Raw genomic sequence first — 13839 nt, 5'->3', positions numbered from 1 at the left:
GACGAGGGCAGTATACACCTAGTCTAGTCTAGTCTGCTGCTAAAAGCTGGAGAAGAAGATGAATGCCGACCAGCCGTCAGTACCCGATCCGTACCGCCTGTACGATCCGTTCTGCGTATAATTACGTAGTAGAAAACTAACGATGTCCCTGTGAGATTTGTGACACGGATGCGTTGAAACACTTTACGACCAAACATCACAACTTTTTTATTAAATCTTTATTATACAATAGTCATAGCTACAAACAATCGAGACTTGTCACTGATCCAAAACCGTGTAGCGACGTCGTTGTTGTGTTGTTTATGTTAATGTTTTTACTTTTAATACTTCGTCTTGACCAATAACCATAAACTGTCTATTATTAATGATGAAGTGTAAACGTACATAAGTGTCCTTTTGAAGACGGGATGACACCACTGCTGTATACCACTATAGTAGCTACATGCTAACGGCAGTCAACACTATAGCAGCTACATGCTAACGGCAGTAAACACTACAGTAGCTACATGCTAACGGCAGTAAACACTACAGTAGCTACATGCTAACGGCAGTAAACACTACAGTAGCTACATGCTAACGGCAGTAAACACTACAGTAGCTACATGCTAATGGCAGTAAACACTACAGTAGCTACATGCTAACGGCAGTCAACACTATAGTAGCTACATGCTAACAGCAGTCAACACTATAGTAGCTACATGCTACCGGCAGTCAACACTATAGTAGCTACATGCTAACGGCATTAAACACTATAGTAGCTACATGCTAACGGCAGTAAACACTATAGTAGCTACATGCTAACGGCAGTAAACACTATAGTAGCTACATGCTAACGGCAGTCAACACTATAGTAGCTACATGCTAACGGCAGTAAATACTATAGTAGCTACATGCTAACGGCAGTAAACATGTCATCTTAGCTGGCAATGTTAAATTCTCCCCAATTCCGGGTCACATTCCTGCTGAAACATGTCTGATTGTGTATTGTGTGTATTGTGTGTATTGAGCATATATAGCTAGCTATATATGCTCTGCTATGTAGCTTGACTTTGTACCGTAAAAAATCACCAATAAAGGCTTCTAAACCAAATACTAAACAAATACAAATACAGTAAAGTGACCGGAATTTGGGGTGAAATGTCCGGCATTGAGCTACATAATAGTTAGCTAGGAGTTAGCTGGTCTCTCACAGAGATCTCTATTTAATTTGCTACGTGGTGTCGTACTGGATGGCCGGACGACCCTCCGTATATCATTAACAGATACTTTAGGCAACTCCAGCGAACACCTTGTAAACTTCATCTCTGCCATCATAACAGTCTACTGTCACTGTCTAATGTTTTCTTCTGGTAACAAGAAATGTCCAAACATCCTTACGCCAACGCGTGCATAGAGCTGTGAAATTTGGTGTTCGCGCAAGTGTAGAACTGATCAGGCAGTGTCGTAAAACACGTTGAGTTTCTGCACATGTGCTGAATTGTGCGCACGCGCAGAACGGCTCTTACAGGCGTTACGGATCGGGTACTGACACCAGCACAGAAAAACAGAGCACCTCATCTCCATGCACGGCTTTACCGTAACGTTACATCTATAGCAACGGCTTTCATGACTTCACCTGGAGCTCCCAATCAGAAAGTAAGTAAGTATGGTTCTCTCTGCCGTTGGCTGTCACAGCCTAACGTTAGCTACGATAGCTGACATTTAGGTAAGTTTAGTGCTTGTTTGTGGGGGAACTCTATAACGTCAGTTAAGTTAACTTTAACCAGCCCGGTTCTATGTGAAAAACCACAACGGCAGAGAGAAACAGACATATCTCAACATGCTTGCTGTCTGTTAGCCACTACAGGGGGGCAACAGAGTCTGATAACTTTAGACAAAATAGGGAGTCATGTTATCGGGATATGACAGGAGTATTTTCGTGGGCTTGGAATGGGATGGGAGCAACAATTGATTTTCATGGCTCCCTCTACCACAGACCTTGTGGCTCACACCTCTCTCGATATTTCTAACGTCTACCTCCCCACTGTTCCGCTTTGGGTTCCGCTTTGGGTTCCGCTTTGGGTTCCGCTTTGGGTTCTGCTTTTGCGCCCTCCCCGGGTCGTCGAGGGCAACTGGTGTCGGGGGCGACTGGCGCCGGGAGGCTTGGACCCCGTCATAACTGCTTGCAGTTCTAGTTAATATTTACTACACTACTCAGGCTTATGCATCGTCAATTCCACTATAAGCATGTGGTTGTTACACGTTCTGACTTCCAACATCAGCCTGGCCTTGAAGGGGACCTCGGTCATGGCACATTGCATTTCTGGAATTCCGCTTTGTTTACATTCATTTTCCACCACGAGCACACAGCGACAAACATAAATCAATAGAGATCTGTGTATTGAAGTGGCTCTGTTGTAAAGGCTAACTGTGCTCGGTTAGCAGAATGACATCATCAGCACAGCCGAAACGATTTGTCATATACTAAGTAACAAAAGTGTTAGCCACAATGCTAATGGCATTGATAACGGTCAATGGTGCTGTCACTAACGTTACTACAACCTCTTTCTGGCAGATTATCTCGTTACTGAGAATACAGCTGTTAGAAGGTGATATATGAAGTGGAAGAATCACATTCGAATAGTAATATCAACATTTAAATGGAATAGTTTTTTTACTATTTGAATTATATTTGACTTTTGGAATTTGTTCCAACAGCCCTAGTGAGTTACACACTGTATGTGAGCACAATACATGAACTGACCTGAGAGTCTCCAGTCTACAGTTTGGACTCTGCAGTCCAGCACACAGACGCTCCACTCCTGAATCCTTCAGGATGTTGTTACTCAGGTCGAGCTCTCTCAGATGGGAGGGGTTGGACTTCAGCGCTGAGGCCACGACTCCACAGTCAATCTCAGAGAGATAACAGCCAGAAAGTCTGTGATGACAGATAATAAAAACATTTAAAATATAATCAAATCACAAAGCACATTCACAAGGATCTGATGTTACATTTAAATATGTTGAGGTGAGAGGTCACGGGAAGTTTTCCAAATGCCCATTCCATACAGACAGAGATCCATTCTGGATTTTTTTAAATTGAAAAATTAAGACTGCAGACTTGCATTTTAGTAAAACTACAATATCACTTCTTCTCTGAGCTTGAGGAAGATAAAATCCCACCACTGAAGTTAACATGCTGAGCTCTCCTTCACTGGTAGAACGAACCTGGAGGTCGTCCCAGCAGCTGACTGTGTGATCAGCTGATGTCTCAGTAAATCAGGAGATAAATACACACATTCAATAAAAAAACACAGCGCTAATGTGTGCTGCTATTTTCTCTGCCAATCTTGTCTTTAATGTTACTGAAATGGAAAAGTAACATGTTGTCTGACAGTTTGAATTTTAGGGTGACCAGATGCAAAAACAGAAGAAATGGGACAAGCTTTTTCAGTTGCAAAACTAATTTAGCTTGGAAATGAAAGAGATAATACAGTTGTACAAGTTTCCCTCTATCCTGCCGCATAGAGACAGAGCACATCACATCATACTCTTAAAGCCACGCCCACCGGAGGGGAAACCAACTCGTCGCTTCTATCTGTAAGTTAAGCTAACACACATAATGTCGGACATATCGTTAGGTTGGTGTGATGGTGCTGTGGGATCCTACAGTCTTCCCATTCTCTCTGCTGATTCCTCATTGTCTGTATCCACTTTTGTTTTCTTAAAAGCTCAGTTTTTCGGGTTGGCAGCTTATTTACTTACTTACTTATTACTAAGCCTTTTGGTAGTGAATATCAGCACACAGCAGCTTTTAGGCATATTTCTGTTGTTTTCTAGCAGACGGAATAAAGAGGAGGAAACCTTCACACAATACAAGTCAACCGAGAGCAGAGAGATCTTTTCCTCTCCGGTGGGGGCGGGACTTAAATACCTCTATTATTAAAGTCTCAATGTTTACATTAAAGCAGTTATATTCATGTACTTTTTATTCTACATGAACACAACAAAGTGCAGCTCTACAGACTCTACAGTCAGAGAGTATAGAGACATTTTATTCAGATTTCCTTTTAAAATGGCCATGCCTGTTTTTCTCTCTCCAAAATGTATCCTGTAGAGATGCACCGATTGACCAGCCGGTGACCGGAATTGGCCGATTTTCATGTCATCGGCCATGACCGGCGACCTGCCGGTCAGTCTGACATATGCCGATTTTATGCCGGTCAAATTCACTCGGGCGCCGCATGACTTACATTGCGCAACATCAGCACCACACGTGCACATGCAGGGTTTCTACTATATGCATGTAGCAGCGGCGCACTGCCGCTCAATCAGCTGTTTATGAAATGTCATAAAGGCGTAATTATACACGGCTAGGCAGAGCCGTCTGCTCTACTGATCTCAGGCGAACAGTCAGCTGCCCTTTCTCCTCTCTGAGGCTGAAAAACTGGAACATCAAAACCGCACTCACGTTATCGGAAAATAGCGTTGGGCACACTGACTTTGTTGAATTTACTGTTTATCAGACCCCAGATGAGACAAGAAGCTAACGTTAGCAAACGCTGTGGTCCCTCTGCCTCTTACGCCAGCTGGCCGCTGTAGGAGACAAAAAAGAAAATAGAAAAATACTAATACTAAATACTAAATACTAACGTTACTGTTTAAAACGCTTTCTAGGTTAGTGGGGGTGCATACCGCTCAAAACAAACATTAAAAACGTAGTAATATTCCCTCAGTGTTTAGTTTTGTTGCTAAACTGTGTGTAAAATGAGCGGTGACGTTAAACCATCTGTTTCAGGTAACGGCACTCTAGGGTACCGTCTATTTGCTGGATTGTTCCGAGCTAACCGTCGGTAGCTAACGTTAGGAGACAAGCCCGTTGACAGCAACGGTAGTGTTCATATTTATGCACAATGACACACAAAGCAAACCTGCTAAAAAAGGAACTACACGCTGTTTTCAGGTAACGTTACTGTTGATGTTCAAACAGGCCTGTGTGTGAGTTTTGAGAAATATCTTTATACTGCAAGGGCATTTATTTTATTTTTATTTGTTATTTATATATTATTTTATTGCCATTACCTGTTTTCATACATAGAAGTTTAGTTTGCTAAATATATCACATTTGTTTAGTTGGATGTTGATGTGAAAAGAAGGAAATGGTTCTTCCATAACATCGCACTTTAGATGTGTGTGAATTTCCCACCAGGAGTCATTTATATAGTTCTGTTTTATAGTGATTGATTATATATTCAAAAAATGTGCTACGCAAAATGTAAAATTTTCTATTAAAGAAAAGATAGAAAATAAATATTTGTGTGTTAGAAAATATGAAATCGGAATCGGCCTAAAAATTGTAATCGGTGCATCTCTAATATCCTGTAACTTTGCAGCGTTGTCTAACCTCCCCGACAGCTAGCATGACATAGTTGATACCAGTGGATTCCTTAGGTCTTCTAGTTTCATATGATACGGACAGAAACCCATTCTGGATTTTATCTATCGATATTGGATCATTCAAATGTAAAACAATTTTAATCGGAAAAATCTATTATTTAAAGCAGCCTTAATGATGAATTGTGAAAATCAACAGAACCACCCTTAAAATGAAATAGTTCAGAAACTGCTCATAAAATATTTTTGTGCTTTACCTTCCGGTGGGATGGAGGTGCGTGGGTATATTGAGACACACGACAAGGGATCTTCTTTTATGAACTTTACTTGGGTCCGGTAACGGGTTAGTTTACAATCACAGCTGATGTTGTTCTGGATGATACACTGCGTTGTTTTGGCTTCTAGCGCTTAGATTAGTCTTAAGTGTAGACGTTTAACGGTCAACTCACAACTTTTAGCTTAATAACTAATGTCTGAATCTCTCTGGTCTATTTACTATGTGACCACTAGATGTTTTAAGAGTCTTTTCCGAGGAGTCTGTATCACCTCGTCCTCTTCCTGGCTGGCACCCCGGACCCTTGGACTGGGACGCCTCGCTCGGACCCTTGGACTGGGACGCCTCGCTCGGACCCTTGGACTGGGACGCCTCGTTCGGACCCTTGGACTCGGACACCTCGTTCGGACCCTTGGACTGGGACGCCTCGTTCGGACCCCTTGGACTGGGACGCCTCGCTCGGACCCTTGGACTGGGACGCCTCGCTCGGACCCTTGGACTGGGACGCCTCGTTCGGACCCTTGGACTCGGACACCTCGCCTGGATCACCTGGCAGTGGCAGCATTGGCACCAGGGGAACGTCCTCTTCATTTGGTTAGAGGTCTGGGTCTTGGCACTGCTGCAGCATTTTACTTCTTTGGTGTGAAACCCAGACTGGTATTACTTCACTGTCACAGGGCTTGAGTCTGTCATGATGCATTACTGTGCTGTGTTTGGGGTCTTGGATCTCGTACAGGACCACAGCGTGCTGCAACAATCAGGGGGCCCTTCCATAGTGCTTGGAGCTTTGGGCTTAGTCCTTTCTTTTTCATGTCGTCTTTGACAAACACCAGGTCTCCAACACTATAGGATAGCATTTGTTTGACACGTCTCCTTCATCAACCCATGAGATGCGTCTTGCTCTGTTCTTTATTTCATTGTCACGGCCCACAGTAGCTTTGAAGTTATGCTCATGGGCCTCCACAAACTTTTGTGCCTCAACGAGGGAGCCTGGGTCACAATTCATGACTTCATAAGCCACCTTTTGGTTTCATAAGCCTTTGAGGAAAGCATCAGTTGCTAGTTGGTCCTGCAGCTGGAGATCTACTCCTGGATATGCAAGTGTGATAAGGCATCTCACCTCCTCTGCAAACTCAGCTGATGTCTCTCGTCCTTGTCGGAGTTCTCCAAGCTTCCTCCTTATTGTGGTTGGGGTGTCTTTTTTCCCAAAGTGTTGAGTGAGTTGTTCTACCAGGAGAACATAATCTTCCCGTGTGCGCTCTGGTAGCGAGCAGACGTACTGCACTGCAGCTCCTCTTAAACACTCATGCAGCCTGTCCACTCGTTCTATGGCACTCCACCCATATTTCCTGGCTTGACGTTCAAACGGCATCAGAAAAAGAGTCCCAATCCTCATTTTCCATCAAATGTGTCTAATTCAGGCCTCTGGGGTTCTGGGCAACGTGTTGTAATAGGCTCCAGGATTATTTTGTCTCCTTTCATCATGGTAGACAAGCGTGTGTTGGATTTCATGCTCAGAGTCTCTAATCTCTCTGCGTCTGCTGTCAGGTTCAGGAGTTGTAGTCCACCTTGATGGGCCCGAGCTTCGAGATCTCTTGATCTAGCAGTCATATCAAAAGGGGCACTTGGATCAGGTGCATGCCTTTCTCTTGTAGAATACATTGAGATTATGTCCTCTCCCCCTTTGGCAGTATAGAGTGATGGTGGGGTTTGTTGTGCAGGTGATTGTCTTGTTATGTGTGAAAGGACAGGGGCCAACATCAATTGAAGATGTTTTGTTTGTTGATTTTGATTTTCCAACACAGCTTGTAACCATTTGGGAGCTGTTTCTGCCTCTGCAGGCCCTGCTGTACCACCTTGTAGTTCCTCAGTAATTATTTTGCTTTATTTGTTTTACTTTGTTGGGCACTTCCCATTGTGCTCTTATTGTGAAATGTACGGACAGAAGTTGTGCAAGGCGATGTTGCGGCAACTTCACCACTGTTTTCTTCCTGATCTCTTTTCTCTTTTTACACAGCCGTGACGAGTTGTAGCTTAGCTTTAAGTTGTTAGTTAGCTCAGGATGCATCTGGATATATTGTTTTTGATTGGATTCACTCACAGACATTTTGCAGAAGATCCCACTTCTGACACCAGTTGTCGTGCTTTACCTTCCGGCGGGATGGAGGTGCGTGGGTATATTGAGACACACGATAAGGGATCTTCTTTTACGAACTTTACTTGGCTCCGGTAACAGGTTAGTTTACAATCACAGCTGATGTTGTTCTGGATGACACACTGCGTTGTTTTGGCCTCTAGCTCTGGCACAGACAGCGTTTTAGCAGTGTCTATGCAGGGAGCCATGAGTGCCGTACAACTAGTACAACTGAAAGACAAGTCTCGCGATGGTAAAACGTTATCTAGATAGCTGCGTTGCATTCACTGACTTAACACTTGGCTCGGAAAAATTAAAACAAAATACAAGACTATGCTTATAGGCTTATGAACAGCTTAAACTGCCTTACAATATGGTGACTAAATATATGTAATGAAAAAGCTTAAACTTCATGTGATGTTAGTTCAGCAGATCACAAATAATAAATGTCTGTATATAAAATAGACACATTATAGTAACACACTGCTGACTCTGTATACACTGTAAAAAGGCTGTCTGTTGTGATTAAATGATGACAGAAGATACTTTAGATACAAACACAAAGATCATCATCGTCTCATTCTCATGTTTACTCTAATACTGATGGCCTCAGCTTCACACTGATTGAAAATGATAATCACATCTGGACTTACCGAGCCTTTCTGCAGTTCCTCACAGCTGGAATCAGTCTCCGTCGTCCCCCCAATGATGTGTTGTACTTCTCCAGGTCCAACTCATCCAGAACCTCCTCTGACATCTGCAGCATGTAGGCCAGAGCTGAGCAGTGGATCTCAGAGAGTTTCTTCTCTGATCTGTTCTCTGACTTCAGGAACTCTTGGATCTTCTGATTGACTGACTGGTCGTTCATCTCTGTCAGACAGTGGAAGATGTTGATGCTTCTGTCAGGAGAGAACCCATAAGTGTTCGTCTTCTTCAGGTTGTTGATGGCTCTCTGGATGATTTCTGGACTGTTGTCTGTCTGACCCACCAGGCCTCCTAAGAGTCTCTGGTTGGACGCCAGAGAGAGGCCATGAAGGAAGCGGGCAAACAGGTCCAGGTGGCCATTTTTACATTCAAGGGATTTCTTCATGGCTCTCTTCAGGAAGACATCCAGGGATGAGTAATGGTCATCATCTTCCTTCTTGTCCCAGTCTTCTCCCAGGAAATCCTTGAGTACCTGTGTGTTCCTGTTGGTGTAACAGTGGAACAGGTAGACTGCAGCCAGAAACTCCTGAACGCTGAGATGAACGAAGCAGTAGACTGTTTTCTGGAAGATCACACTCTCTCTTTTGAGGATCTCTGTACAAACTCCTGAGTACAGCGAGGCCTCTCTGACATCCAGACCACAGCGCTCCAGGTCTTCTTGGTAGAACATGATGTTTCCTTTCTCCAGCTGTTCAAACGCCAGCCTCCCCAGCTTCAGAAGAACTTCCTTGTCAGCCTCCGTCAGCTCCTGTGGACTCGTCTCATGTCCCTCAGCGTACTTGAGCTTCTTCCTCTTTGTCTGAACCAGCAGGAAGTGTGAGTACATGTCAGTCAGGGTCTTGGGCAGCTCTGCTCTCTGGTCTGTAGTCAACATGTGGTCCAGAACTGTAGCAGTGATCCAGCAGAAGACTGGGATCAGACACATGATGTGGAGGCTCCTGGATGTCTTGATGTGGGAGATGATTCTGCTGGACATCTCTTCATCACTGACTCTCTTCCTGAAGTACTCCTCCTTCTGGGGGTCAGTGAAGCCTTGTACTTCTGTTACCCTGTCAACACACGCAGGAGGGATCTGATTGGCTGCTGCAGGTCGGGAAGTTATCCAGACGAGAGCTGAGGGAAGCAACTTCCCCTGGATGAGGTTTGTCAACAGCACGTTGACTGATGACTTCTGTGTGACATCAGAAACAGCCTTCCTCTTGTTGAAATCCAGAGAAAGTCTGCTTTCATCCAGGCCGTCAAAGATGAAGAGGACTTTAGAGCCAGCGAGCTGCTCTGCTGGGACCTCCTGTAATGTTGGATGGAAAACACGGAGCAGCTCCAGAAGACTGTACTGCTCATCTTTGATCAAGTTCAACTCCCTGAAGGAAAGAGGAATCACCAGACTGATATCTTGGTTTTCCAAACCCTCGGCCCAGTCCAGACAGAACTTCTGCACTGAGAAGGTTTTTCCAACGCCAGCGACGCCGCTCGTCAGAACGACTCTGATGGGTTTCTGTTGGCCAGGTGAGGCTTTAAAGATGTTGCAGCACTTGATTGGAGAGTCGTGGAGGGTCTTCATCTTGGAAGCTGCCTCGAGCTGCCACACCTCATGTTGGGTATTAACCTCTTCACTCTGTCCGTCTATGATGTAGAGGACAGTGTAGATCCTGTTGAGGAGGGTTCTACTTCCTGTTTCAGCTCCTTCAGTCACACGTTCAAATGTCCCCTTCAGCCTGATCTTATGTTTCTGACGACCAACATCCACTAAAAAAAGGACAAAGGTGAGAGACAGAACAAGAAAGAGAAAAGCTGAAAATCTGGTGATTATTTTTATTACTTTATTATTGTATTAATATTAAAACATGCAGTTAAATTTCAGTTAGAATTTGGTACTGAACTTGGTACTTAGTTCTCTTTTGATTAAAATGACAAGACTTTTAGTCGACTAAATCTTGACTAACAAAAAAAGATATGTGAATGAATAAATATGACTAAAACTAACAAGGACATACGGCACAAGACTAAGACTAAATGAAAAATTAACACTAGTTGTTATGGGTCTGTGTCTGTTTCCCTGTCCTGCCTGTTATCCTCTCCCTTTTTCCCTGTGTTTGTTGTCTGTGTGTTTGTCCTCACCTGTTGTGGCAAGAGGTGTGTCCAAAAGGATCTAGGTCAAGGGGCGTGGCCACTCTCTCCTGCTCTGTTCCAGCTCAGCTGCAGCACATTCCACTAATCAACCTAGCAGTTTATCTACCCGGGCTTTTCACCTCTTCAGCGCCACTTCATTACAGCCATACTAGTGGTAACTTGGCTCTGAATTTACAACTAGTGATTTCGCTCCTAGGTTCCCTGCATTCTTGCTCAGTGTTGATTACTGCTTTGTGCTCCCGTTAACATTTTTTCTCAACTCAGATCCCGTTCTGAACCTGCTACCTACCTGCTGCTCCCCTACTGTGACCTGCTTGCTCTCCTCGCCACTCAGCTCTCGTCGCTGCTCGCCTCGCCACTCAGCTCTCTTTGCTCCCTCGTACTGACCACCTGGGTGAGTGAAGACTGGACTCCCTTCGCCACCCTACGTCGAGTCTCAGGTCTGCCTGACCACACTCCAGTCCGCCTCCCTCCATCCTCAGTGCCGACCAGGAGCCATTCAATCTGTACTATTCCTCTCTGCACATTTCCTGATTGTAATAATACTCTTTAACTGCTCCTCTGTGTTCGTGTTGCCTGTCTCTGAGTTCTGGGTCAAAACAAGAGCCTAACACTAGTTGAGTTGGACTTAAAATTAGGATTGGGTACAAAGTTTGGTAGTTTTTAGGGTACCAATTGAATTATGTCAGTATTACCGAGAACCGATTCACGTTAAAACAATCGGTGCCAAATTTCAGTACCTAGTAGCGCATAAGCCACTCTGTCCTTCATTTCAATCCCCCCCCCCCTAATATTAAATGTCTGTGCTGTACACAACACATGTAAAAACTGTACTATTTATAATGTTAGATGTCACAACAAATGTCTCTGTATCCCAACAACCAGTGGTGTGTTCAGACATGAAGACATCAGCAGACAGACGGACAGACTTACTGTGTTCAGAGCTGCTCTGATTGGCTGTCTGCAGTCCAGCTCTGGTTCTGGTTCTGGACGGCTGCTCCTCCTCAGAAACATCACTCCTCTTCCTCTTTCTGTGAAGACATTTCTTCATCACTAAAAATATTTGTTGATTGTTGTTGAAACATATCAAGCTTTGCCCAAACTGTCCAGAGTCAGTTAGGTTTCCACAGAGGTTAGAAGTGGTCTGAATATTGAGGAAGACCAGCATGTAATAGAATGTATATAAATGTAATATACAAACACAACATCAACAAATACATGACATCAGCAGGAAAAACTGAAACTGAGTCATTAAATGAGATAGTAGCAGCTGTCTTACTTTGTGTCTGAGGGTCCAGGTTCATTACTGAAGGTCAGAGGAGGATCTCTGGACTGGTCACTCTTCATAGACAGACAGCCAGATACTTCAGACTCTGCTCCGTCCTCCTCTTCCTCCAAACCATTCATCTTCTGATCTGAAGTCAGTCTGAGAGGGAAAACAGTCGGTGAGCAGAATTTAAAAGAAACACATTTGTTCAAGAGTCACAGGCAAGACTGAGAAAATATTCTGAGTTCAGAGTCACCACTTTTCAGAGCTTTAGTCTTTTTTTACACAGTATCTCCTGCCAACAGTTTTCTTTACATTTTCTCTCCCTGTTGTGAATTGCAACATGTTCCTGATTATTTCTCACATCCTTACTTTATGTATGTATATCCCAGCCTGCAATGAAAATAACATAATGCAGAAGTTCAAAGAAGATGAATGAGTCAGAATAACATATTACATGCTTTGAATTCTTCGAGATTGGTCGGAGAATCGGCACAGCAGGTGAGGGTATTACATTCAATTTATCGCACCGTTGGACGAAAAGAGAGCTGAGCCAGAAGGCAAAGCTCTCAATCTACCGGTCAGTTTTTGTTCCTACCCTCACCTATGGTCATGAAGACTGGGTCATGACCGAAAGAACAAGATCCAGGGTACAAGCGGCCGAAATGGGTTTCCTCAGGAGGGTAGCTGGCGTCTCCCTTAGAGATAGGGTGAGAAGCTCAGTTATCCGTGAGGAGCTCGGAGTAGAGCCGCTGCTCCTTCACGTCGAAAGGAGCCAGTTGAGGTGGTTCGGGCATCTGGTAAGGATGCCCCCTGGGCGCCTCCCTAGGGAGGTGTTCCAGGCACGTCCAGCTGGGAGGAGGCCTCGGGGGAGACCCAGGACTAGGTGGAGGGACGTCCAGCTGGGAGGAGGCCTCAGAGTCAGGACTGGGTGGGACGTCCAGCTGGGAGGAGGCCCCGGGGAGGACCCAGGACTAGGTGGAGGGACGTCCAGCTGGGAGGAGGCCTCGGGGAAGACCCAGGACTAGGTGGAGGGATTATATCTCTAACCTGGCCTGGGAACGCCTCGGGATCCCCCAGTCGGAGCTGGTTAATGTGGCCCGGGAAAGGGAAGTTTGGGGTCCCCTGCTGGAGCTGCTACCCCCGTGACCCGACCCCGGATAAGCGGATGAAGATGGATGGATGGATGGATGCTTTGAATTCCTTATATAACGCTAGGCAGTGTTCTGAGCAGCCTGGATGGATCGCAGCAGGTGATACAACACCCATTATAACCACCAGACACTTGAGACTTGACTTGGACTCAAGCTCAGAGACTTGTGAGCATCTCTGGGTTTAGGGTATGGCTCCAAGAGGCTTTTTTGTAAGTCTGGACATGATTCATATGGGTTATTGAGCCAATTTACCACACCCAAGCCTGAGACCCATGTAGGTGTCTTATATGAAAGATTCAGGGGAGAGCCGACAATGTACATGCAAGTTACAACAAGTTTCTCTTTCATGATGAAACATGGAAGTTGCAACGCGCGTCAACAAAAAAATCACAATGTTCAAAATGAAGCACCATTAACATCTGTACGAGTTCGTTGGAGTATAGTTTCGCTTTTGCCAGACCCTCCTCCACATATCATTCGAGGAAAACATGCTCTGGTTTATTGGCATTTCTTTTAAGGTCCCATGGCATGAAAATGTCACTTTATGAGGTTTTTTAACATTAATATGAGCTCCCCCAGCCTGCCTATGGTCCCCCAGTGGCTAGAAATGGTGATAGGTGTAAACCGAGCCCTGGGTATCCTGCTCTGCCTTTGAGGAAATGAAAGCTCAGATGGGCCAATCAGGAATCTTCCCTTTATGACGTCATAAGGGGAAAGGTTACCTCCCCTTTCTTTGCTTTGACCACCCACAGAATTTGGACCCCCCATGAGAGAGAGAGAGACATAATGGCTTTCAAACGGG

At 44.7% G+C, this 13839-nt stretch overlaps 1 protein-coding gene across 6 annotated transcripts in view; it reads right to left on the bottom strand.

The window, feature by feature from the left end:
* Positions 1–13839, bottom strand: part of LOC144513436 (NLR family CARD domain-containing protein 3-like) — a 49669-nt gene that overhangs the window by 31500 nt on the left and 4330 nt on the right. For 3 of the 6 annotated variants that reach the window (XM_078244514.1, XM_078244510.1, XM_078244512.1), the window contains exons 3-6: positions 11896–12042; positions 11550–11647; positions 8435–10232; positions 2744–2917 (exon numbers count right to left, since the gene is read on the bottom strand). In XM_078244514.1, the coding sequence (XP_078100640.1) occupies positions 2744–2917; positions 8435–10232; positions 11550–11647; positions 11896–12042 (2217 nt within the window). Of the gene's footprint in view, positions 1–2743; positions 2918–4450; positions 4576–6215; positions 8013–8434; positions 10233–11549; positions 11648–11895; positions 12043–13839 lie in introns of those variants that run through there. The other 3 variants (XR_013501128.1, XM_078244511.1, XM_078244513.1) reach the window with 3 other exon arrangements.

Source organism: Sander vitreus, unplaced genomic scaffold (assembly GCF_031162955.1).
Source record: "Sander vitreus isolate 19-12246 unplaced genomic scaffold, sanVit1 ctg250_0, whole genome shotgun sequence".
NCBI classification, from domain to species: domain Eukaryota; kingdom Metazoa; phylum Chordata; class Actinopteri; order Perciformes; family Percidae; genus Sander; species Sander vitreus.
This window is presented reverse-complemented; position numbering and strand designations above follow the sequence as displayed.